At 47.2% G+C, this 27,059-nt stretch overlaps 1 protein-coding gene across 5 annotated transcripts in view; it reads right to left on the bottom strand.

Moving 5' to 3' along the window:
• The window catches only part of ARHGAP17 (Rho GTPase activating protein 17), an 89,270-nt gene that overhangs the window by 44,881 nt on the left and 17,330 nt on the right, over positions 1-27,059 (bottom strand). For all 5 annotated transcript variants that reach the window (XR_015245634.1, XM_086692668.1, XM_086692669.1 and 2 more), the window contains exons 2-4: positions 9,650-9,689; positions 5,959-6,060; positions 510-583 (exon numbers count right to left, since the gene is read on the bottom strand). Coding sequence is in view for 4 of the 5 variants with exons in the window: in XM_086692668.1 (XP_086548794.1) it covers positions 510-583; positions 5,959-6,060; positions 9,650-9,689 (216 nt within the window). In the remaining variant the exon portion in view is untranslated. The remainder of the gene's footprint in view (positions 1-509; positions 584-5,958; positions 6,061-9,649; positions 9,690-27,059) is intronic.

Genomic DNA, 27,059 nt, shown 5'->3' with positions numbered 1-27,059 from the left:
TTAACCTTCCCTCTTATAGTAAAAACAACTTCATGATTAGATTTTTAAAAATTATTTATAGAACACATGCCTACTGCAAAAAAAAAAAAAATCCAAATAATTCAGAAAACACAAGATTTTGAGACAACCACCATTGATATTACGGTGGCCACCCTCAAAGGAGGTGGCTCTTAAGGACTGGACGGGACTGCTCAGGGAAGGGACATGTTCTTTATACCGAGGCTCAGGGGAATAAAGAATGACCCTATCAATCACTTTCGCTAGTGGCCCTTTCAATCATTGGAAGCCAGCGTTGCTCCTGCTAAAGGGAAGACTGCCTGCCATCCCGGGGGCCCAGACCCCACTTCTTCCCATGGAGACTGCGCCATTCTCCTCCTGGAGCATGAGCCACACCGTCACGCTCACGGCCCCTCTGTCACGCAGATGCCTGCCGTGCACAGCACCCGCCCACCCGCTCCCGCTGACGCGCAGGTTAGCGGGCTCGCTCTCTGAAAGCAGCCCACTCTTACCCCAGCAGGGAGTCTTCCAGCTGAGTCGATGCTTCTTGCATGTTCTGAGCAAGAGCGGTCAGAGGGAGTTTTTTCTGGAAGGCAGAAGACAATATGTTGTTTTCATTATTACTGATACCCGTTCTCAATGACCAGCCGCAGATCATCATTCGGTGATTTGTCCTCCAGGCACACTGCACAGGTAAGAGGTAGACTGTCTGGGTTCAAGATCCAGTCTCAAACATGTGCACTGTGTGACTTAACCTCTATGTCCACGTCCTCACACCTGGATGATACCGAGGCATGGTAACAGCAAGGGTGTCCTAGGGCTGTCTGCCCATCTAAGGAGATCTTCAACGTCAAGTACCTAGCATGTGCTACGTACTTAGTAGGTGTTGGCTGCTAGTATTATTGTTGGGGTAGCTGTTAACTGTTCTTATTAACTAATCAAGTACATACTGTGTCTGAAGCCCTGGGAACATAAGACACAGATCTTACTCTCTGATTATCATAACACATAAATGCAAGAAAATGCTCAATTTCAAGAACTTTTGCTAGAATACTCATTCTTAAACAGGCTCTTAACCTAGCTGTAATCATAAGGGCCCAGCTCTAGTTAATATCTAAAAACGTCTGGCTAAATATCTGAAAAATTTTTTTTTCTTAATGTTTTTATTTTTATTTTTGAGACAGAGAGAGATGGAGCATGAGCAGGGAAGGGGCAGAGAGAGAGGGAGACAGAAAATCGGAAGCAGGATCCAGGCTCTGAGCCGTCAGCACAGAGCCCGACGTGGGGCTCGAACTCACAGACTGTGAGATCATGACCTGAGCCGAAGTCGGATGCTCAACCGACTGAGCCACCCAGGCGCCCCTGAAAATTTTTTAAGGTATTTAATCACAAAGCGATTTTCCTATCAGAGATTTGTTTTGCAGCTGGAAATGACCATAAGGATCATCTGATTTATGTTCTAATTGTACAATCAAGGGACCTGAAGCCCAGGGTGGTCAGGTGGGCTGGCTGGGCACCCCAGTGAGGGGCAGCAGAGCCAGACCTTTGTGCCATGGGCCTGAGCCCCAGTTCAGTTTCTTTCCACCACTGCTTGATGGCTCATCTCATAAGGGTAGAAAGGGCCTGTCAAGTACGAGTGGGTTGGTTATAGCACATAACGTGCAAACAAAAATATGCATTCAGGGCGCCTGGTGGCTCAGTCGGTTAAGCGTCCAACTTTGGCTCAAGTCACGATCCTGTGGCTCATGAGTTCGATCCCTGTATCGGTCTCTCTGCTGTCCGCACAGAGCCTGCTTTGGATCCTTTGTTCCCCCTCCATCTCTGCACCTCCCTTCCCCTTCTCAAAAATGAATAAACATTTTTTCAAAATGCATCCAATGTGGCAATGCTCCCCATGATTTTGCCTCCCCAGTAGAAAGGGCTGTTATGTCAAAGACACAAGGTCCACCTTGCTGTGGCATTGTTGTGCCTTGACCTCTAGCATATCACCTGCCTTTCCCGCTTTAAAGGGCTCCATGTGATACACTTACACCGTATTTGCTTGTATTGTAGAGAATATCTCTTGAAAGCTATACAAGAAGCTACTAATGCTGGTCACTCTGGAGAGGGCAGCAGGGTGCCTTGGGGACAGGGTGGTGAGAGATCTCACTTTATGTTCTTCTGTATCTTCTGGATTTTGACCATGTAAATATGCAGCCTACTTAAAACAGTATATTGAAATTTAAAAATAAACAACAACTGGGGCACCTGGGTGGCTCAGTCGTTTAAGTGTCCGACTTCAGCTCAGGTCATGTTCTCACAGTTCATGAGTTTGAGCCCCGCGTCGGGCTCTGTGCTGATAGCTCGGAGCCTGGAGCCTGCTTCAGATTCTGTGTCTCCCTCTCTCTCTGCCCCTCCCCGACTCATGCTCTCGCTCTCTCTCTCAATCTCAAAAATACACTTTAAAATAAAAATAAATAACAATTCTATTTACCCACCTCTCATCCTCCCAAGTTATTTTCACGTAAGTAAATATCAGGCATCCCCTGCCCCACAAGGGGACATTGCCAGCTTCTGCACTTTCAGATCAGGAAGATAGGAGAAAACGGGCAATGTGCCTTGTCATAATGAGGATAATTCATACATGTTAGTCATGCTGCCTTTATAAGGGAAATTAAATCTAGGATAAGTGCAATAATCTGGAGAAATACACTTTGTGCAACTCTGGAGCTCGGAACCAAAATCATAAAGAGCAGAGTCTACTTTGACAAAATCATTCAAGTTCCCGGCTATAAATAGCCTTGTGGTTTCCATGCCCTGACCCCAAGCCACAACAGTCCTGCATCTTGATGTACATAAATAAGGACATCCCGCTTATTTAACCCCATGCTCTTCGATGAGGATGCTATCCACCAACAACATACTCCTCCACAAACACGGCTAAGCACTTCCTAGGCATGAACAGCTTTTTTTTTTTTTTTTAAATCACCAGGGATTCATTTAAAAAGATCTAAAGCCATAATTTACGAAATGCATGCCCACTGCCCAAAAGGTAGCCGCTCCAGATCCTACACGATTCTTGCCTCCTCACATGCGTGGGGGGTCTCTCATGGGACCTTTGGGAGGCTCCTCCTGTGTATTCTAGAGTGCTAGAGACTGTTGTCATTTCTTCCACAATATTGACCGCCGTGGTCACCCATCTCCTATCGTTTCCATGGTGTCTACTCTCTCCCACATGCACAGTGTAGACAGCCTCAGAGGCCTGTCTTTGGCACTTTTTGTTCGAGGTTGGAAAAGGAAGCCCAAGGCATCAGGCTTTAGAAATGACCTTTGCATCCTGCTGCCTAGAATATGCCGGTCACTTGCCACTCACTGCCCTCGTTTATGGCTGGGCTACCACCTCCTCTGGGAAGCCTCCCCTGACTACGTCTCTCCTCCTGTGATGCCTATTCTCAGTCCTCCTGTAATACCCTGTGCACACTTTGTTCGGCATGTCATTTTAGGATCATGCATCTGTGTGTGTGTATCTCCCCCTGCCAGGCCGTGAGCACCTTTAAGGCGGAGGCCACATCTTGTTCATTTTATTATCTCCAGCACTTGTACACAGTAGGTGTTTCATAAACACCTGCTTAAAAGGCAGTCAAAGGAATGGACAGGACACAACAATGTGAAGGACAGAGACGTATGGCAGGCGGAAGTGGGAGACAATGGGACTGGATAAGGGGAAAGGAAACAGGATGGGATTATGAAAGGTTCCTCGTGCTAATGAAGAGCTCAGACTTTCAATCCTGGCAATGGAAGCCAGCCAGCGCCCCTCAAAAGAGGCACCACTGGTGTTAGGGGCCACTTCCGGTGTGGAACTATGCCCCTAGGCACTGCAGAATGTTCAGCATCTCGGTCCCCACCCTCTACATGCCAGGAGTGTCCCCCGGTCCCTATGGCAACGCAAAATGTCTCTATGTATTTCCAAGTATCCCCAGGAGTGTAATCCTGGCCCCTGTTGAGAACCGCTAAGCTACGATGTTTTCTCGGCAGGAGGATGTCCGTATCTATCTGTATTTCAGAAAAACAATTCTGGTGATCAGGCTGGAGCCAGGCTGGACGAGAAGGAAATCAAAGGCAGGAAACAAAGCTCAGGAGGTGACTGCACCATCCAGGTTTTGCGATCATCGCCTTTGTGAAAGGGCTCAGGTTTTGCTTTCAGGCAAAGGTGGCAGAGATAAGGCGGGGGTGAGGAATTCCAAAGACAGTCACAGAGAATCACAGGCCTTGCTAATCAAGCAGCCATGGGAGGGTGAGGATACAATAAAAGGGAACATAAGGTAAGCCGACAGTTTCCAGCTTGCACAACAGGGTGGGTGGAACTCAAGAGTCCACGCAATGAAGAACTAGTGACGCGTGCCAAAACAGACATCTAGGGAAGGAAGTGTTTTGCTTGGTTGAAATGCTTGAGACGTCCCTGGCATCAACACACCAGTCAGAAGCCACGAGGACAGAAGAGGTGGCCCAAGGAATGTGACGGGAGCAACGAGGAGGAGGACAGAGCCTTAGGAAACAATGTGGAAAGGGGAGGCAGAACAGAAGCCACAGCGAGAGAACAAGAAGGAGCCGTGGGGACAGGACCGGTGGCTTGGGTCCGGTTCTGCTGGACAGGACGTGCAGCAAGCATTCCTGGAGTCGTAGGTGTGGGCAAACGTCCGCCCTCTGATACCTGTTACTGCAGCAAACCAAGTATTGCACGAGAGAGGAATATCCTGGCGTTGGGACGTCCTTCTCAGATGTGTGTAGGAAATCTGAGAAAAGGGTGACACAGGTCACCCGCGTACCGGTTCTTCCTCTTGCGACATCAGGTGTCCCACAACACACCACGGCAAATCATAGCTTCCCTGTATGCCACTGCAGCTACCACCGTAATGCTGTAAGGGCTTCCGAGGGCTAGCATGTGCTCGTAAGCTAGGAACCTGTAAACCCAAGGATGGAGCTGCCTGGCGACGGAGAGTGGCTGTGCTCTGCTGGTGGCACAAGAGGACCCGGATGCTTCAGACAAATGTATCCTGGAGCAGATGTTCGGTGGTTCTCCTCGAGGCCATCCCTCTCCCTTTTAGGACAGTGTCCTGACTTCTCCTTCGGGTCCACCCCAGTCTAAATAAAGCCTGTGAGCTACAGAGGCAGCTCCACAGCCCACGCTCTAAGGGCAGGCCCTGAGTAGCTTAAGCCAACCAGCACATCCCGCCTCCTCCCAACCTCACCCCTACCCAAGGTAGCCAGGGTGGAATGGGAATGTTCAGGAATGGGGAATATGACTCAATACAGACCAATGCAATGGAAGGCCATTTCTACCTGCCAAGGACTTGGAAAAAGAAGTTCTCTCACTCCCTTAAAGAAACCCGCTGGAAAGCGTGCTTTCTACTTCTGCTGGACATGCACAAGGAAGCAGGTAGCCAGTGGAAGCTGCTGGTAGCCAACCCACAGCCGTGGGAGGTGCCCATTTAGGGGCAACGCAGACACTGAGGAAGGCAGAGGGGGCAGAAGGAAAAAGAGTGACATTTTGCTTACACCACTGACCTGCTAGCCCAGGCCTCTCCTCAAGTCCATCCCAGCTTCTGCACTTTTCAGTTAGAAGACCAATAAATTGCATCATTTTCTAAGTCCATTTAAGACAGGCTTTCAGCTTTTTGCCATCAAAGCATTCCTAACAGACAACTCTATTCTCTTATCAATGACAAATGGCTTATCGAGTCTTTAAAAGCACCTGGGGAAAATGCAGTGTGAGCAGTGCCTTCAGCACAGCCACGTCTGAAGCACAAAAAAACGTTCTGGTCTGGCAGGTGTCGGGAGAGTAAATGGCAGTACGAGGTACAAATCTGCAGGCAAATGTGCTGACGCTGCTTGGGAAAAACCAAGCGAGCGAAGGGTGAAGAGCCTCACGGAGACACAAGAAAGACCCAACAGCCGTGGCCCCATGTCACATCCGATACTCACGTATCTCTTCTCCACGTCGGGGCCGTGGCCCTGGAAGCATGCTGCCAGGCGCTTGTGGGAGTGGTGGCATATTGACCGAACCGTGTCCAGGCGCCGCTCGATCTGACAAATGAGACAAACGAGCCATCAGCAAGGCTTCAGGACACATCTCTTCCTACGTGGCATTGGCATGTAGGTAGAAGCAGCACGCGGGGGTCTACCTTTTTAGCTCTTGGTGTAGATGCCCATGGTCTCCATTCCCCTAGAGCAGGGTTTCTTTCTACTGACATTTGAGGCCAGATAATTCTGGGTGTGTGTGTTGGAGGGCGAGGGGGGCTGCTCTGTGCATATGGTACGTTTAGCCTCATCTCTCTGGCCTCTACCCACTAGATGCCAGGTGCACCCCATTCCGAGTTGTGACAACCAGAAGTGTCTCCACACACTGATGAATATCCTCCCAGTGGGCGAAACGGCCCCTGGTTCAGAACCGCCGACCTCTCCTACACCGAGGGGTTTAGATCTCCTAAAGGCTAAGTGTGTGTGCAGGGAGGGGGCGCGGTCACGGCCACAACTCCTATCAGGAAGGGTGACGGCAGTCAGGCTAGGCGCTCCCTGCAAAGGCCCGGCGCCAACCTGCAGAACCGCAGATGAACACCTCAGGCCCAGACCCACAGCCAAGTGGAAAAACCACGGGACTGTCAGAAGCCATCCCCTGTGGATAGTGGCAGAGCCTTCCACACACGGGACATCAGACAGAAGAGTCCAAATCAAGGCTCCACAGTTTCCATTCAAAGTCAGTTGTTTTCAAAATTATTCTTTATTGGGGTTAGGGTGGGTTTTTGTCTTTGTTTTTGCTTTGGTTTTAACTAAACCCCTAAAGCACAATGGACTGCAAGAAACACTGACTTAGGGACCCACGCATCAAGATTTAGTTTCCCAAAATATTATTGCTGGGATATGGCTGTTTATGGCAAAGAGAGCTGCTTTTCACAGGAAGGAATGCCAAAAATGTGTATTCTGATGACTCATTAAGAATGAGTGCAGGCCCTCAGGGATGCTTTCTATTTTAAAGAAAAATCAACAAATTCAAAGCAGAATGCATTTTTACCCCACAACATTTTACCCAATGACATGGTTCTATGCTTCTCTCCTGAAGGTCCGCACCACGCTCTCCCCCCCCCCCGCCCCCGCCCCACAGCTTTTCTTCAGAGCCAAGGCCCGACTACCAGGGCCCTGATCAAGCAGGCACACTTATGTAAGGAGCAGAGGCCACATCACTGACCCTTCATCTTATAATGACCACATTGTAACACACTGGAAAACTAATATGCACTTCTTTACTGACCACAAAAAACAGGCAAAATCAAACAAAAACAAAACCCCACAAAACTCCATTTGGCTTTGATTCTAATTTCCACTAGAAAATTACAAAGTCCACTGGGGGACAGGACCTTGGTCTGTTCTGCGCACGGATTTATCCCAGGTACCCGAAACACTGTCTGGAACACGAATGCAAGGTGTTCATTTAATATTTGCTGAAAGGTCAAGTACATGTATTAAGTCCCTGTGCAAGGTATCAGAAAAACAACAGTAAATAAGCTGTAGTTCTCATCCTCCTGGGATTCACAGCCTCCCAGGGAAACTCCACACAAGCACAACAAACTTATGAGCAAAAAATAAGAGGCAAAATAGAGCCATTTGACTGCTCTCACAGATCAAACAGGGAGCACACAGACTAAGTGAAGGGAAATCTCACACCAGAAACAAAAAATAAAATGTCTATGGCCCGGGATCCATCCCTAGTGTTCTCCCGTTTAACCTGTTAATTCCTGCTAATGATCTGATGGAGTGGATACCGCCATTATCCTCATTTTAGAGAAGTGGAAACTGAGGCACAGGAAGTTAAGTAATCCCCTGAGGCCACAGAGCCAGTCAGGGAAAGACCTGGGTAGGCAGGCACCAGCCTCCACACTTTCAAACAGGACTCTCTTCTTTACAGTCAAAGAAGGGGGAAACACCTGTGGCAATGATGGCAGATGGGGGTGGGGTGGGGGTGGGGTGGGGGGGTAAGCATCTGCATGATGAAACAAGGCGTTCCTTGAAACTGGCAAACTCTTGAGGCCCCCGTGGATGTTCTAAGAAAGGGACAGGAGCAAACAGTTGCCACCTGCCTCCTGTGGGAATTCTGCAGTCCTCAAACTGCCTGCAAGGCCTGGGGCTTCAAGGGTTCAAGGAGGTTGTGCATATTTATTACTAACGTGGGATGTGGGAGAGAGAACACTGATGTGAAAACCTAGTCTAGTTAAAGGTTATCGAGCCCAAGCAACATTTCTGAAAGTCTGAAAGTGAAGCTGGAATATACGATCAAAGCCAATGAGCAAATATTACTAAGAATAAGATTGTCAGGGCTCCTGGGTGGCTCAGTTGGTTAAGTGTCCAGTTTTGGCTCAGCTCATGAATTCACGGTTCAGGAGTTCAAGCCCCATATTGGGCTGTGTGCTGGCAGCTCAGAGCCTGGAGCCTGCTTCAGATTCTGTGTCTCCCTCTCTCTCTGCCCCTCCCCTGCTCACATTCTCTCTCTCCCTCTCTCTCTCTCTCTCAAAAATAAAATAAACATTAAAAAGAAAAATAAAAAAAGAAGAATATGATTATCTAATAATTCCTTAAAAAAAAACCCTCCTACTCTTAATAAAAACTTCTGGTCCTTAAAAAGAACAACAACAAAAAAAAAAACGTGCTCTCAGAATCTTCTACCTGCAGGTGGCTGTCATAATTTAGAAGGACGTTCTGACATGGGCTGGCATGGCACCATTTTTCTAAGCTATGCCAGCTCCTCTCTGTGGGAAGAGACAGAAAGTCACCCGGGAGCAGACTGCTGGTCTTCAGGGGCTCAGGTGAAAAGACCTGCCGAAGGTCATGGAATGAGAAGCAAGGACACAAGCAAGGAGGCTTAAGAGAAACCTCAGTGCAGAAGGGTTCTGTCTTTCCCGGCGTGCTGTGAGGTGGGCGGAGACGGAACGGGGTTGAGGGCGAGTGAAGGGATGTGCACAAAGGGTCCCAGGCCTTCTGGAAGAAACCCCCAGCCCCAAAGTTAGGGAAGCCTGTGAGAGACGAAGTGCAGTGGCCCCGGCCGAGGTCCCTGCAGGAAATATCCCTCCTGCAGGGCAGAAAAGTCCAGGCTGGTAACAGGCCACCTCAGGGCCTCAGGGTGGTTCTGACAGGTCTGGTCACCGTCACTGAGACTCTAAGTCCTTCAGGAGCCAACTCAGCCCAGAAGTGGAGGATGATAGCATGAGAGGAAAGAAGTGGAAACTCTAGGCTGTTGCTGGCAGGGCCTGTCCCATCAAGGACACCGTCATAGCAGCGAGCGACAGGCCCGCAGCCTGCCCAGGACCCGTGACCAGGCTGCAGTGCCAGTGGACCAGCCAGGCCAGCCAGCACCTCCCCCACCCCACCCCGACACCTGGCAGTTGAAAGCAGGACAGCCCCATCTGAACTTCACAACATGACACCGAAGTTCCAGATCCCCTTTTTATCACCGTGCAACCCAACTGCTTTTCTTTCCTGCTCGGGACCATGCCGATCAGTCTCATCGTGTCTCAGATCATACATACAGACGTTCGTACACAGATCTGCTTCAGTTCTCGCCGATGAGGCTTTGTTTTGTTTTCCTCTTTAAGCAAAGCACTTTAAGAAGATTTTATTTTGTTACCTGTAACAGATCTTCACTGAGGACTTCTGTTTTCTCAGCTCTGTGGGAAAAAATGAAAAGCTCAGAGTCAGAAATCCAGAAATGCAAAGGAACTCGTGAAATGTAACAATTATTATCCCAGAGTTTAAAACAAAACAGCTAGGGACAGACGCCTGGGTGGCTCGGTCAGTCGAGCGTTCAACTCTTGACTTCAGCTCAGGTCATGATCCAGGGTCGTGGGATCAAACCCCACGTCGGGCTCTGTGTGGAGGGTGGCGCCTGCTTGGGGTTCTCTCCATCTCCCTCGGCCCCTGTCTCACCCCATTCCCCGCTTGTGTATGCACGCTCTCTCTCTCTAAAATAAAAAAATAAAAAATAAATAAAACAGGAAGAAATGAATGATAACATGGGGAGAAATTCCACCAATGTGGAAATTCCACCAATCAGAGGGCTCCTTGAGCAAAACCAAAGAAAAAAGCCAGCAAACAAAAGTCTGCAAAGAATAGCAACCCCAAACAAGAACAAAGCCTCAAGACCAGTGGCTCCCAGACCTGGGCGTGTATAGAATCACCGAGGGTGGGGAGTGTGCGGATTTAAAATGCCAGTTTCCAGGCCTCACCTCTGTTCAAAAGCAGGTCTGGAACACGATCCTGCTTCTTTAAGAGGCCCTTTCCTCCCAGAATTCCATGGCCGAGACCCACAGGCCACCCCCTTGGAGAGAAGACTGCTCTAGAGGCGCCTCGCTGGCTCAGTCGGTAGAATGTGCAACTCTAGATCTGGGGGTCATGAGTTTGAGCCCCACATTGGGCATGGAGCCTACTTAAAATAAATTTAAAAAATAAATAAATAAATAAATAACAAAAGACCGCTGTAGAGAAGCTGAACCTTCAGTTCCTAAAATGATCATTTCTGAGCTTGACAGCCTTACTGAAACACGTTTGTCACAAATCCAGGAACGTGATTCAATGATACACACACAAATAGTAACAACTGAGTACTCCTTCCCTCAGGCATCTCATCTTTACTTTGAAAAGAAACAAAGTACTTTCACAGCTTTCTCCCACTCATGCTTTCCAATTATCATTAACTATGTAGACCTTTCCAGAAAGCCGACCTGGCGGCCATCAATCAGCAGAGGAACATCCTGAGTTGCTCGAGCCTCAGTTGCCAGATCACGCTACTTTCCGAGGACTCCTCTGCAGTCCAAAGGGGCAGCACTGTTGCTGTACGTAATACCCAGAATGACGGCAATCGAGGTGCCATAGTGGGACTTCTGGTTCAAACAGTGATTTAAGTCGAGTCATTTGACACCCCTGCCCAATTCCCATTGAAACGAACAAGGAAACTTTTATTATTTTTGAGTGTTTATTTATTTATTTTGAGAGAGAGAGAGAGAGAGAGCGAGCATGCAAGCAGGGAAAGGGCAGACAGAGAGAGGAAGAGAAAGAATACCAAACAGGCTCCATGCCAACAGCACAGAGCCCGACGTGGGGCTCAGTCCCACAAACTGCAAGATTATGACCTGAGCCAAAATCCAGAGTCGGACGCCCACCCGACTGAGCCACCCGGGTGCCCTCGAACAAGGAAACTTTTAAAGGGACAAGAAAAAAGTCTTTTTCAGCCCTGAACATTGGGGGAGCTGGGGAGAAAGGCAGACCATCAATGAACCAGAATTGTAAAGCCTTTTAATAAGACATATCGCAGAATGGAAGGCTGCATGATCTTGCCTCTGAATGAATCTAATGCACGAGAAGGAAAAGCCGTTTGGCGGGCAAGTTGATAGGACCCCCGAGAAGGACCTTCAAATGCTGCTAAGCTCAGAGCAGCACCAGCTGCATGAGGCACGGTGGTGCATGCTTCCAGCCCACGCTTGGGCCATGGCATGTCAAGTAAAAGCCGGCACTGCCACAGAGGATTCCAACACCAGTTGTCGCCGCGGTGCCCTGCGTAACTCAGAGATGCCAATGGGAATGGCTCACTCATCAGTTTCTGCAGGAAATCAGAACTCTGACCTAACTCAGATACCTCCCTGGTGTGCAGGGGCAGGGCCTGGAGATGAGGTCGAGGCCCCAGCTTTCAGAGGAGGCCGCCTTTAAATTCCATGAACAAGTCCTGCAAGCGGCGGGCCAAAATCTGCCATCCCAGCCCTTGCTTGGCATACATGGTGCCAGGCATTGCTGAAGCGCCAAACATATGTAGTCATGCCAGTTAGGGAAGTGGAGCAGGGCCCCAGCTGACCAGCAGCTCAAGCAACCAGCCTCAGAAAGAACTCTGTCAGCCTCGCAGACAGCCACAGCTTCACCCTAACTCTTATTCGCCAATAGCCTTGTCCCTCCTCTAGCAAAATGCCACCACGAGATTGTGTAACTTCCGCCTCATCTTCTCTGGCCAGAGCTCTGAAATCTCTGCCTTCTGTAAGTAGAAGTGTACGCAGAGAAAAGCCCTCAAGGCCTCTTAAAACACTCAAAGTTCAAAAGAAGAGATTCAGAGCAAATAAGTCCTTTTACAAAACGGAATTTTTTAAAAAATGTAACAGAAGAGAAAAACTTAACTTCAAAACCCGAAGGTGGGCCGTTAGCAGGTATGAGAACTTTAGTAACAGCTCAATGGTATAGGAAAACCAACTGTGTACATCTTTTCTCAGCAACTTGTTCAGTGACCTCACACTGGTCATTTGAAATGAAAACTCGAATACAACACAAAGAAATGCAAACAATACAAACCGGGGCTTTGTGTGTGTGTGGGGGCGGGGGGCTGCCAAACACTTATGAGCGAGCACAGCACTGCAACATCCACAAAAATAATAAAGCAAATGTAAAAACAAAGCAAGTGTTAACTTTGGGAAAAACAAAAAGCCCATCAGAAAGAATCATACTGCATTACTATGCTTAGCTGCAAATAATTGATAGGATATAATAATGTAAATACCAAACAGTAATATATCCAAAAATTGTACTCTAAGTGCATTGCAAGGATAAGGGAGTAGAAGCAAAGAGGGAAATCATACACTAAAGCGTGTGTGATCTCACACTAATCACACACATGAGCACTAAGCCCTCATTTTTCATGACAGGGGGCCAATAGGTAATAACTAAAACTTGATGACTTGAAGGATAGCTGTTTATATATTATCTATACATGTAGACATGAGTAAATGCCAAAATACACAGAAATTTGAAAACAACTTCCTCTGGGGTTAGAGAGTCTCAAGTGGGAGAGTGGGATTACTAGAGAGAAGATCCACTGTAATAAGCCTTTTACTATTATATTTGACTTTTTAGACTATATGCATACTTAGTTTCAAAGTTTAAAAAATAATATGTTAGTTACATTTTTTAGTGACATGCTTGACATGGTTTCAAGTGAAGCATAACTCTAACTGAAAACAATGAGTCCAACTGCCAGTCTGCACAAAACTATACAAGAATACAAAAGTGTAAAAACTACAAAGCAAATCAATATATTTATTATCCTTTTTTTCATTTTACCAACTAGACCCTTTGCTTTCGATTTAGAGGTACTTCACCTAATAAGATATCTGGAGACTGAAATATATGTGGAACATATTATATGAAAATGTTAACATACTGCTTAAAAATAAGTTTACACTATGTTTCCTGCCTTTATGGACACTCAGCCATATATTACATTGATAAAATTAATTTTAGAAAGAGATCCAATATCTCTTCTTAATCGGATTTATTTCTGGGCTTTCTAGTCTGTTCCATTTATGTATCTTTTTTATGCCAATACCATACTATTTTGATGACTACTGCTTTGTAACATACAGCTGACCCCTGAACTACATAGGAGTTAGGGGTGTTGACCCTGTGCAGTGAACAATTGGCACGTAACTTTTAACTCCCTGAAAATTTAACTACTAGTAGCTACTGTTGACCAGAAGCATCACTGAGAACATAAATAGTTGGTTAACATGTACTATATGTTATGTGCATTATTTAATGTATTCTTACAATAAAGAAAGTTAGAAAATGTAATTACTTTTTAAATTCTTTTAATGTTTATTTACTTTTGAGAGAGAGAGAGAGAGAGAGTGTGCGTGCGCGCGCGCAGGTGAGGGACAGAGAGAGGGAGACAGGATCCAAACCAGGCTTCAGGCTCTGAGCTGTTAGCACAGAGCCCAATGCAGGGCTCGAACTCATGAACTGCGAGACCATGACCTGAGTCGAAGTTGGACGCTTAACCGACTGAGCCAGCCAGGCACCCCTAGAAAGAAAATGTTATTAAGCAAATTGTATGGAAGAGAAAATACATCTACAGTATTGTACTGTAAAAAATCTGCATATAAGTGGGCCCATGCAATTCAAACCCACGTTGTTCAAGGATCAAGGAGTTTGAAATCGGGAAGTGTGACGCCTCCAGCCTTGTTCTTCTAGCTCAGGATTGCTTTTGCTGTTTCAGTCATTTGTGGTTCCATGTGGATTTTACAATTATTTTTCTTTTGTGAAGAATGCCATTAGAATTTTGATAGGAACTGTACTGAAACTGTAGACAGCTTTGGGTAGTATGGAGGTTTTAATAACATTAAGTCGTCTAAACCATGAATACAGGCTATCTGGGAAGATTACTTTTCGTGACGAATCAGGAGTCTGGAATGTAACATACAAACTGGGGTGGCTCCTTCACACAAAGATACCCCCATTGGTCTATGCTATCCCCACCTTAATTTTAGGGAACCACCATGGTCCCTACCTCCCCCAATATGTGCTCCAAATGACTCGATCTTTCTCATCACTGTGTCTGGTCCAAGGCTCAGCCCTTTCTATGCTGAACTGTTTGGGAGTGTTCATCTTTACCAGAGAATTTGCCAGTAGAATTTTTATCCAGGGAAAGTCTAGCAATTACTCAGAATACTGGCCACGGTGCCCATTCAAAGAGTATATTAGCCACAGAAACTTGGTTTTTACTGAGATGTGATTTTTTTTTAAGTTTACTTATTTATTTTGAGAGAGACAGGGAGAGTGTGACTAGGGGAGGGGCAGAGAGAGAGGGAGAATCCCAAGCAGGCTCCTCGAGATCAGTGCCCAGAATCTGATGCAGGGCTCAATCTCACAATCTGAACCGCGAGATCATGACCTGAGCCGAAATCAAGAGTTGGACACTCAACCGACTGAGCCACCCCGGCGCCCCTGAGATGTGATTTTTGATCAGATTTAAAAAATTCATGAATAAAGCAAAGAGGGAGAGCAATATGTTAAGCTTATCAAGGCACCTAGAGACAGCGCAAGCCAACGATTAAAAAAAAACACTTGCTAAATCAGATTGTTTTCAATCAGACATTTTTCTCCACAGACCTAAACTTTTTGTATACGGGTCTTTTTTCTGCTTCGTTAGAGCCTTCTTTGTGTCCAATGTTCTGTGCTTGAAAACACACTTGAATGTTTCCTGTCTGTAACTGGGAAAACAATACAAAGCAGGAAAGCACTTCCGGCTCACCATTTTACTCTGGGGTTTGTTTTTTCCTATGCAAGCCACTGTGCAATCTCACTAGTCGTTCCAACAAGGCTTACATAGGGCAGGATTTTTAAATTTATTACTTTTTGGTAAAGCATTAACTTTTTCCCTTGTAATCCCCAAAACCTACAAGCAGGTTGTGCAGGCCTCGATGTCCTCCCCGGTTCCCTTGACTGGTTGTGGTAATGGCCGCCTTTCAGTCGTGCCTAACGGGAGTCTCACGCTTACTGGGCCAGAAGAAAACGGAAACGCCCCCAACCTGAAGCAGTTCAACTTACCCGGAAAGACACAGAGGCTTGCACTAGGGCACAGGGTCAAAGGAAAACCTCCAACTGGCGTGACAATTTCCAACTCTAATTGTGGACTGATTTCTGGAGAAGTTTCTGCCATCGGTACACTCAAATGCCCAACGCCACTAATGTGAAACACCACCCTGTTTCCCAGGATACAGACTACTGCACGTGGGCCGCGTCCACCTGCATAACGCACGTATCATGGGACCGTGGAAATAAATGCTCAAGTCCACACCTTCAATGCATGCTGTGATCTGCCAACACTGTGCATGACTGACCTCTTCCCTGCGAGCCAGAGAGATCCACGGGGGCAGAGACCAAGTCTATCTCGGCCATTGCTGCCCCCTTCCCCGGAGCACCCGGCTTGCCATGGCCACCTGCCTGCCACACCATTGTGGGTGCTTCGTAAATACACACTGAATGCATTAACGAAAAAGCAAATGGCTGTCCCAACAATAGAGAATGGTTTGAAAAAAAGGTCTTTCTAGATTTCAACAGAGGTAGCAAGAAAAAAATTCAATAGCAGTAGGCAGAAAAGCAGACGTGTGCGTAGAATTGCCTTCCACAGTAAAATCCACAGCGACTAAAATTAAAACATGATAGTGCCTTCCCAAGCTAATGTTTTTTGGTTTTTTTTTAAATGAAAGAAAAAAATACAGCAAGTAAACTACCCATATTACCAGGGGTCAGCAAACTATGGCCCACAGATCCAATCTAGCTCACTGTCTATTTTTGTATGGCAAGCTAATGGTTTTTACTTTAAAATGGCTGGGAGTGGGGGAAAGAAACTCAGAAGAGGAACATACGTACAATGTGCAAGAACGATACGAAATTCAAGTTTCGGTGTGCACAAATCAAGTGTGACTGGAGCACAGCCAGGCTGATACATTTCTGCATCATCTATGGCTGCTTTCACACCACAACGGCAGGGTGGCGTTACTGCAACAGAGACCAGACGGCCTGTGGGGCTCAAAATATTTACTCTCTGGCTGCCTACCAAACAGGGTGCCAACCCCGGCTGCACACCAGTGATCCTCACGGGGTGTGGTGCAAACCTTGCAAGGAGGCTTTCTGGAGTCACTTTGAGGACTGGTACATGAAAGCCGGTCTGGAGGCGTGTAGCCGGCCTTCTCCGAAGTCCCGCCTCATGTTTGAGAAGCTGCTGCTAAAATGAACGGGGGCGGCTGACTCTGATGATACAGTCCAAATGTGAGGCGCAGCCCGATGCTGGGGACGTTGGTGACAGGCGGAAATCAGACGTGATGTCTCTCCTCCCCCTACCCACCTCCACCCACTCCCCTCCCCAAAACCCACTGAAATATTGTAACTATTGTTCTCTTCCCGATGCTTACCGACACACCAATGTCAGGACAAGTTCTAAATAAATACCACTGCCTGGGTCAGGCGTCGGCAAACTTTCTCCGGAAAGGCCAGATCGTAAATATTTCGGGCTTGCAGGCCACACCATTGCTGCTGCAACTACTCCGCTCTGCCACTGAGACACAGAGGTTGTCACAGACAACATACAGACGAATGGACCTGGCCATGTTCCAATAACCGTGACTTCTGGCCGCTGAAATGTGAGTTCACATAACTTTCCTAGGTCACAAAATATTCTCCTGATTTTTTTCGCCAAACATTTAAACCTGCATAGTTTGCTGACCTCTGATCTGTGTACCGGTTCAGTGTGGTTTCCCAAGAAGCTTCAATCTTTTCTAATCACTCCCAATTCTTCTTACTTTGAAGGGGGATGTCTGCGCGTTCCCAACTTGCTCTTCTGAAGGCAAGCGGCGCCGCTAGCTTTTCGGGATTTCACCAGCTCTGAGCCACTCTCAGCCCTAGAGCAAAAGCTCACCTTTTACCACTCAGTCCCTCTCTCCCCAGGGATGGCAAACACACGACCCGAGAGCCAACACTAACTTCAAACATCAGTGCCTTCCCACTGCCCCAAGATTGTGGTGTTGATGGCTTTGGTTGACGAATCCACACAAGAGCTCATAATTCTGTTGGTTTTTCACTTAAACAATCACACTTGGGTGTATCAAAAAATAAAAGGGGGGGGGAGACATGGAGAGAATTTTTAATAAACTGATTTGAAATGCTGGTTACCTGCAAATATTTAAGTGCATGTTTGAGAAAGAATATAAACTATGACCAATCAATTGAGGCGTCTCAATACGGTCTACAGGGCAAAGACATACATGGTCACCGACTGCAATGAAATTTATATTTGCAGGGAAATGACAGCGGCCAGATGCATTCTGCCGGGAACCAGATTTTGAGCAACGCTGTCCTCTCCTGGTACAAGCCTTTACAAAACCCACTTGAGCCTCTGTGCCCAGTCTGGACACATTCGTCTGATTTCACAGTGAGCCAGGGAACTACTGGGTGACTTTTTCCTGTTCTGTCTCATTAGATTAGCTGTCTTCTTAAATTTCTGGGCAGTGATCTGAAGTCTACCTAACTAGATTTTAAAAGTAAAGGAACCCTATGACACTTTATAAATGAAACAATTTGTTACACATTCCAAAAGTAGTTTTAAAAGACTTAAAAGAGGGGCGCCTGGGTGGCGCAGTTGGTTAAGCGTCCGACTTCAGCCAGGTCACGATCTCGCGGTCCCTGAGTTCGAGCCCCGCGTCAGGCTCTGGGCTGATGGCTCAGAGCCTGGAGCCTGTTTCCGATTCTGTGTCTCCCTCTCTCTCTGCCCCTCCCCCGTTCATGCTCTGTCTCTCTCTGTCCCAAAAATAAATAAACGTTGAAAAAATAAATAAATAAAAGACTTAAAAGAGGGTTTATAGACTTCTAAAGGGAAAGTATGGGAAAAGAAAAACAGAAGACCCCTGCATAACACTGAAAAGGAAAAGGGTAGTTTTCAGAGGGAAAATGATCAAAGTATTTTGGTAATAGGATGGGTGAAATATACCTAATACCTATTTGTATATACCTAACACATATACCTACGTACATAATTGCCTTCATGTTTATAGCTTTCCTAAGATTAATACCGTTTACTTTTTACCTTAAACAACGATAACAAAACCCTGATGGCTCTTAACTGAATCTCTATATTATTATTTGAATTCCAGTCAATAAGATGAAAGGTTATATTCTCAGATAAACGGAATTGGGTTTTATTGTCTTCCTACGCACGTAAGCTTATCCCACAGCTTTTTGTTTGGTCAGCTGGCCTTTTTCCCCCTCTGGCACACGAAATGGAATCTATTTGCTGTCCCTGCTGTAACCATGTGCTCCACCAACAATTTCTGCTCGTGGCAAAGTCGGAAGGAAGCTCGCTGCCGGGGACACTGTGCAAGTCCCTGCAGTGGTCTCTCCAGGGGAGTCATTTAGATAGTAAACCTGCTTGGGCCTGAGGGCAGCTCAGTTTGAGATTTCAAAATGTACTGAAGCAGGCAGAAATATGTGAGAAATATTTTGTAAAGGATCTCAATGCGGACAAAGCATGTGGAGCTAAATCCTATGGGGGGGGGGGGGTTCTGGGATGGGGGATTCAGTTTACTGCCACAGCCGGGCAAGAAGTCAGGCGGAGGCGAAAGGCCATACACAAAAAAATGTAAAGCAGAAGTGCCAAAGGCAAGGCCACACGAATTCAGGGCTCGGCTCTGACTCAGTGCCGTGGCCACAGGCAGGGAGGCACTCCGCATCTTAAGACAGGTTGTGCAAGCTCTTTTCCAAATGCTTCTCCCTAAGTCAGCACATTTGGACTTTGAAAAGCACGTTCCCATAAAAATCGGGTTATAAATGATCATTAAGTTCTCAGTCCAGGACCCATTGTGCTTACGGCTTATCTGAAGTGCCCATTACGTGTACAGCTTATCTAAAAGGCAGCCCTTGTAGGCGCCTATTGATTTCTCTGAGCCACTGTGAATCTAGGCAACAGTAGTAAAAAAAAAAAAGAAAGAAAAATCCAACAGGTAACAGCGATTCTCAACCATAGCTACACATTATAATCCTGGGGGCTTTAAAAATACTACAGGTGATTCCATTTTTTTTTTTTAATATTTATTTTTGAGAGACAGAGAGACAGAACACGAGCAGGGGAGGGGCAGAGAGAGAGGGAGACACAGGATCCGGAGCAGGCTCCAGGCTCCGATCTGTCAGCACAGAGCCCGACGCGGGGCTTGATCTCACTAACGGTGAGAGTGTGACCCGAGCCAAAGTTGGAGTTTATCTGACTGAGCCACCCAGCAACTCCCAGATGATTCTATTTTTATGAAATGGCCAGAAAAAGTAAATCTACAGAGGCAGAAAGCAGATTAGTGTTAACTGAGGGCAGGGGTGGAACTGAGCACTGACTCTAAAATGGCCTAAGGGATCTCATCGGGGTGAGAGAACTTTTGTAAAATCAGACTGTGGTGACGGTCACACGATGCTGTCGGTTCGCTAAGAAATCACTGAGTTTTGGGGGCGCCTGGGTGGCTCAGTCAGTTAAGCGTCTGACTGCGTTCGGCTCAGGTCATGATCTCGCAGTTCGTGAGCTCAAGTCCCACATCAGGCTCCATGCCGACAGCTCAGAGCCTGGAGCCTGCTTCGGATTCTGTGTCTTCCTCTCTCTCTGTTCCTCCCCTGCTTGCACGCTGTCTGTCTGTCTGTCTCTCTCTCTCTGTCTCAAAAATAAACATAAACATTAAAAAAGGAAAAGAAAGAAAGAAATCACCGAGTGTTGCACTTAAAATGTGCGAATTCTATGACATCCCAAGGTGGTTTCAGAAAGATTAATACCCGGACCCCAAGCCGGAATGACCGAATGGAACCTCTGGGGGTAGGGCAGGGCATTCTGTCGTAAAGCTTCCCCGGCCATTCCAAAGTACGGCGAGGGTTGAGAACTCCCGAGGGAGGAGGGTCAGAGGACCGAAGCTGGCAGGTGGCGCGGTAATCACCAGGACGCGACAGAAAGAGGGTCCGGCAGTAAATGGCTGGCAGTATCAAAAACAGAGGTGCTCCCATAGAACGGGCCACGGCCGCACCCTTGCTGGGTCAGTACTGCCTGGAACGGGGTCTGATGTGTGTGACTCACAACCGAGCTCACGCTCCTGCCTTTGCAGGCTGAGTGATAAGAACCCGAGGGCTGGCGGACTCTTAAGGTTCACCGCAGGCAAAGAAGGAGACGGAATGCGGTACGAGCCGAGTCAGGGCTCTGGGGTCAGACAGATCTGACTTGGGAGTCCCAGTGCTGCTGCTTGGTCGCTGCAAATATGAGTGCCCATGCCTTCCACAGTCAAATGGGAACGATGGTCATAATAATGCCACCACCACAGTGATCGTTTAGCGACGCCATTCATCTCCTTCGGCTCATTAATGTGGTCCCGGGTGAGGGTTCACGGAGCGTCAGCTGTCCGGAACAGTACGACAGATGACCGCCACCTTCAGATAACTCCCAAGCTAAGTCTTATCTGTGGAAGGCTTCTGCAGTGACCAAGCGTTCTAGCTTCTCCCAGAAGTTACGGCCGAGTGCAGGCCACACAAAGATAAAACCACAACAGAAGCGGGCAGCCCGTTCAGCTACAACAAAGAGTTGGTTGTGGTCACACTGCGTGGGCTGGAGGCCCCCAAACAGAATCACAGGCACGTAACGCACAGAAACTCAGAGACCTAGTACGTGGTGAGTTAGCAAAAACCCTTCATCAAAGGATCAACGTCTCAGTCCTCTGTGCCTGACGCCGCTGGGAATGAGGCTATACAAATGCCAGCCCTGGTGGTTCTCAGGTGTGCCTTCCCAGAGGGCCAAAGAACTTCTGGACAGAAACCATCTTAGGATGACCTTGCTATGAGATGTGTAGATCTTCATTCATTCAGCCGGTATTCGTGGAGCCCTCTCTAAATGTCAAGAACTGGGGAGGCTAGAAGGAGAGAAATGAGCCGCAGTCCCCACCCTTGGGAGCTAAAAGGAAAGACAGAAATGTAAAGAACCAACTTTGTTCCGAGTTTCTGGGAGCAGAGAGAGAAGCAGAATGGATTGTGTGGCCAGGAAAGGCTTTACAGGGAAGCAGCCTAAGCAGACCCCAACAGTATGGGAGACGGAATGTGCAAAGGGTCCTACACTAGGGCACAGAAGAAGAGGAGAGGGGGGCCTGGCTGAAAAGAACCAAGAACCAGGAACTAAGGGGCAACAGGGAGCCATTGATGGTTTCTCTGTCCTGGAGTGGCATCAGATTTGAGTTTCAGAATGAAAATTCTGACACTGGAGGACAGGCCAAAGGTAGGAGAGCATTTGAGGGCCTCTGCAGTTATTCAGGGAGTGAACAAGAACACAGGCAGGAAGCCCTCCCAGTCCGATCTGGGCCGATGCCATGCTGCTATTTTAAAAGAAATGGTAGGACTGACTCACTGACTATAAACCATCAACTTGAAAAACGCTTTAAAAAGTTCAAGGAAAACCTCTAAAATGTGGAGGTCTCTCTGATCAGAAAATAAATCAGAATAGAAGCTAGAATTCATGGACATAACTCAGGTAATCAACCAGCTTTCCAGTACTAGATTAAGCTTGCATTCGTACATTCCTCTCTGTTATGAAAGCACTTTTGCATAATTATTTCATTTTATTCTCTTACACGTACCCTTATGGGGCAATTTTTATCCCTATCTCACGGGTGTGGAAACTGGGGCAGCCACCCGTTAAATAAATGACATGGGAACCGAAGCCTTTGGACCCTCAGGAAGAGCAGTTTTAAGGTCCCTGACCAAAGCGGACTCTCTCCTCATTTGTTTTCACGCCAGATTCTGGTCCCGGCTCCACCACAAACTAACCTTAGGCTCTAAAAATACAACTCGTGACATTCCTGTACCTCACTTTATTTACGTTTGCATCAACCATCTCATGCAACTTTTAAGAGATTGCAACAAAACAGAATGTTTGTGAGAAAAGAGAATATTTGAAACCTTCAAAGCTGTGCTTTGCAAATGTACGGTCGTATCTGTATGAACAACAATAAATGCTACATATTTTTCAAGGCATGCAAGGCAGAGAATTTGGAGTAACTGTGGATCCTCTAAGTGTCGAGGAGGAGAACACATTGCAGATGTAGCCCAGAAACTTCCATGATCAGCGTGGTGCAGAAAATGAAGGGAAAAAATGTTCACCTGGAAAACTGGGGTGAGGCTCTTTTGCTGGATGACGGCGAGATTCTGGGTGGAGAACACCATAAATCTTCACTTGCCCTTTTTTAAAGGTCAAAGAAAAGAGTGTTCCAACACCGTGGCTTGATGGAGGGAAGGACACTATTGATGACTCAAAACAGAACGCGAGTTTTTTTTTTTACCCTGAAAAAGAGGCTTTTCCCCCAAAGGATATTCAGAATAATGAAATGGTCCCTGAGTGGAACAGTACGGCCCATCGCTGCATTCGACCCCACAGGGTGTCATGCATACTTTGCCACTAACTTTTTCACTCAGTTAGTTACTGAGCAAATATGTGTTGGAGTCCCTTCCATGAGCCATCGCGAGTAAGAGTCACGGCCCCTGTGCTGACTGGGCGCAAGGGCTGTCAAGGAAAGTAAGCGATTATGCTCCAGCGCAGTGAGTGAGGCACAGGGCCTCCGAGAGGAGAGGGCTGTCGTCACCACCATCACAGCTAACTAACGTTTATGAGCTCATACTATGCGCTTGGCACTGGTCCAGGTGCTTCGTAAGAGTTAATCCCCTTGACATTGGCGGTAACATCCAGGGGGTAAGTATCGTTACCTCCACGTTAGGTAGGAGGAAACGGAGGCACTGAAAAGTGACGTGACCTGCTCCAGGTTTCACGGGAGGGCGCTGAGTCTGGGCAGTTTTGCCCCCGAGATCCCGTTCTTCGCCTCTGTGTTCCGAGTGCTTTGCACGTGTGGACTCACTGAATCCTCAAGATAACTAAGCCATCGATGCTATCACCATACCCATTCTGGAGATGAGAAACCTAGACGCAGAGATGATGATAACTTACCAAAGGTTAGAAGTGATGGGAGGGCATCTGATGCAGGCCTGAGACAGCAGGAAGGTTTTCTGAAACTGGTGATGGCTCTTGAGACCTACTCCGTGAGCTGGATTTAGAAGCTTGGGTGCTGAGGAAGGGTACGTGAAGGCAGTGAGGACGGACGTGGGAAAGAGAGCGCGGGAAGAACACACGCAAGGCGATAACGGGGGTGGGAGAACCGCGGGCCCCGGAACCCCTCAGGCTTGGGTGTGTGGGGCCTGCTGGAGTCTGAGGGGGAGCGGGAGGTCAGGGCCGCCCACCACGGAAGGAGGGCAAGGGACAGCTGACGACACCCCCGACCCTGGGACCATCCGAGGCTCAGACAGGCAGAGCCTGCCGAAGAGCAGTGGGAACGACCGAGAGGAGGAGCGGTCCCTGCCGGCCTCTGCACCTCAAAATGAGTATCGGGCACTGGTCCACTACCGTAGGGAGGGCACGAGAGCTGAGGAGAGTTCTAGCTCTCCTGAGGCAGGCACACAAGTCCTACTAAGTTTGGGGGTAAGGCAGGACAACTGAGATAAACAAGAGCTGCCAAAGGAGACATTTTCATCCGACCCTCAAATAAGCGGAAGCCTGTGGCGAACTGAATGCGCCCAGAGCCACAGCAGAGCCCAGACTCCTGCAACAACAGACTAGCAGAGCTGAGTGCCTGCACGAACAGCCTGACACAAGAGGTGTGGCACTCTCAGCGTCGACACGTGGCTAGCATCCCGTCAAAACTCACCACAGGAGAAAAACAGAAACGATGCATTATCAGGACACGCAGTCAATGGAACTAGATCCAAAGACGGCCAAGATGTTGGAATTATTTTGCAGGAACTTAATTACAGTAAGTACCTTAGAGCATCTAGTGAAAAAGGCAGGCCGAATGAATGAGTAGATGAGGGGTTTCATCAGAGGTTTGGAAGTTGAAAGAAATGATCCAAACGAGGGGCACCCGGGTGTCTCAAGCCAGTTAAGCGTCTGACTTTGGCTCAGGTCATGATCTCACAGTTTGTGGGTTTGAGCCCCGCATCGGGCTCCGTGCTGACAGCTCGGAGCCTGAAGCCCGCTTTGGATTCTGTGTTTCCCTCTGTCTCTCTCTGTCTCTGTCTCTGTCTCTGTCTCTCTCTCTCTGCCACTTCCCCACTCGTGCTCTCTCTCAAAAATAAATAAAAACATGAAAAACATTTTTAAAAATGACCCACATGAAAATACAGAGAGGAAGAAAATTGGAACAATATCCAAGAACACTGGGGCAGAGAACTACTGAATACACAATGGCTGGGAAGTATCCAAATTTAATGAACAATACCAATCCACTTATTCAGAACTCCAAGAACTCCAAGCAGGATAAACACAGAGAACAACACACCTAAAAGGATCAAGGTTGAAGTGTTGAGAAAGAGAAAGAGAAAATCTTGAAGGCAGACAGGAAAAAAAAAAAAAAAAAAAAGAGGCACTTAACGTGCAGGGGAGCGACACAGGAACGACGGCTGACTCATCATCAGAAACACTAGGACCAAGTGACAATAGAGTGGCATTTTAAAATGCTAAAGGAAGAAAAAACGAACAAACCAGTCAACCTGCAATTGCACACCAAATGCCAATATTTCAAAGATGAAGACAAAACTAGTAACATTTTTGTAAGTAATCTCTACAGCCGATGTGGGGCTCGAACTCACGACCCCAAGATCAAGAGTCATGTGCTCTACCAACTGAGACAGCTAGGCAACCCTAAAATAATGACATGTATCAAAGAGACAAAGGTTAAAGAGATCTCATCTCCTGAAGACCTCACCACGGCACGGTCATGCGGAAGGGAGGGAGAGGGAGGCGGAGAAGGAAAGAATTTAGGCATCTGCCATCTATACTGGACCAGTCTGGGTGGGGATAGCTCTTAGGGAAGGAATGATGCCAACACTGACTCGTCATGGCTGTCTGCAGTCCCGGTCAAAGGAGGGCTGTGAGACTGCACCCAGGCACCCTGGGAAAGAGAACCAGACAGACTGACAGTGACGACAGAAGGATGTACCAAACAGTCCAACTACGGATTTTTTTTGTTCCCCCAGGCTAAATGTTATTCTTGATGTCACGCCTTGAGCTTCACTGTGAGGGCACATCAGGCACAAGAAGTGTTTGTTAGAGATTTATCTACTTTCTAGTAAAGTATTAGGATAGTTTAGCATAAAGAGAAGACTGCCAACTTTCAGCTTGCAGCTTTTAACTTCTTAGGTCTCTGACATCTTGGGAGACTAAGGAAAAGTTCTGGTTGCAAGTCGGCTTGGCAATTTACAGTTAACTATTTCCCAGCCTTGACACTTTTGACATTTTGGTCTAAATAATTCCTTCCTGTGGGCTGTCCAGAACACTGTAGAATGTTAACAGCATCCCTGGCCCTTACACGCTTAAAACCCAGTGGCAACATGTCCCCCTGTCCCCAGCAGGGACAAGCACAAGCATCTGGAGACACTGCCAGATCAGGGGGCGAGGAGGATGGCAAAACTGCTTCCGGTTAAGAACCACTGGGATAAAAAAAAAAAAAATCTTTAGGGCTGCCAGGAAGGCTAAAAGACAGCAGTCTTTTTGTGTGATCGTCAACGTGACTTAGTCACATTAATAGGACGGGACGCTTGCAGGAAGAGGAGGGACGCTCCTCTGACTGTGTAATGGCCTGTTTTATGAGTGCTATTCCTGACGATGTACTTTTTGGGGAGTCCTATATCCTGAGAAATCAAAGAACACAGAAACTTGCTTCACTGCTTTTCCAAAGACCGTTTCTCTGCTTAGTGTCCTAGGACTTTTTATGAACTAGTGACAGATTTTTTAATTGCCAAGAACTCTGTACCTTTTTCTCAGTAGCTTGCTTTTTTTTTTTTTTAATGGATGTACTAGCCTTTCTGAGTATTTTCTTACATCCTATTGTCCTGCCTTGGACAATGAGCAGGACAGGGCTGCTTCTGAATCAGTCATCTGGGAGTTTTTCTGAATGGCTTTTAGTACCATCTTTTCTAATTCCCAGATTTTTTTTTTTTTTAAAATACCTAACATTTCAGTGGACTGTAATGAGAGAGAAGAAACACACACGTGTTCACCAGGTCACCTGAAACGAAAATGTCTCCCATAATGTCTTAAGTTCACGAGAGAATTTTCCTACCCTGGAAATTTCAGGAGCCTACTGGTGGAGACAAGCTGTTGTGCTATAACATACTACTATGGTAGTTGTATTCCTAAGGATTTATGAAAAATCCCAAATCATACGGTCAACGCCTACAAAGGCAGGAGGGAAAAACAGAATGAAGCATGTTCAACTGGCACAGGAAATTCAATGGCATTACTGGGCAAAGCGTCCCATTCCATCTGGATATCACTTGAACAGGCGCTGGTCTTTTCTCATCACACTCTTAGTAGCATGAACATCTCACACAAGTATACCTCCTTTGCCACCCACAACCCAGAAGAACAGAAAAATACTCATGAAAGTGTGAGTTCAGAAGGTGCTGGCCCCTTGTGGGCGGGTGAGGTGGCTAAGACTGACAGCCCAGAGCACATCTGCTGCGGGTCAAAGCCCCGTCCACCGCCTACAAGCCGTGTAAGTATGAGCGGGTTACTTCATGTCTCCGTGCCCCTGTTTCCTCGTCCGAAAAGCGGAGACGTTAAGAATTTCCAACTTCCAGAGCTGAGTGGATTAAAAGAGAGGATACACGCAACGAGCTAA

Source organism: Puma concolor, chromosome E3 (assembly GCF_028749965.1).
Source record: "Puma concolor isolate L17-30 chromosome E3, mPumCon1.1.hap2, whole genome shotgun sequence".
NCBI classification, from domain to species: domain Eukaryota; kingdom Metazoa; phylum Chordata; class Mammalia; order Carnivora; family Felidae; genus Puma; species Puma concolor.
The sequence above is the reverse complement of the archived record's forward strand: the minus strand, read 5'-3'. Positions and strand labels throughout refer to the sequence as shown.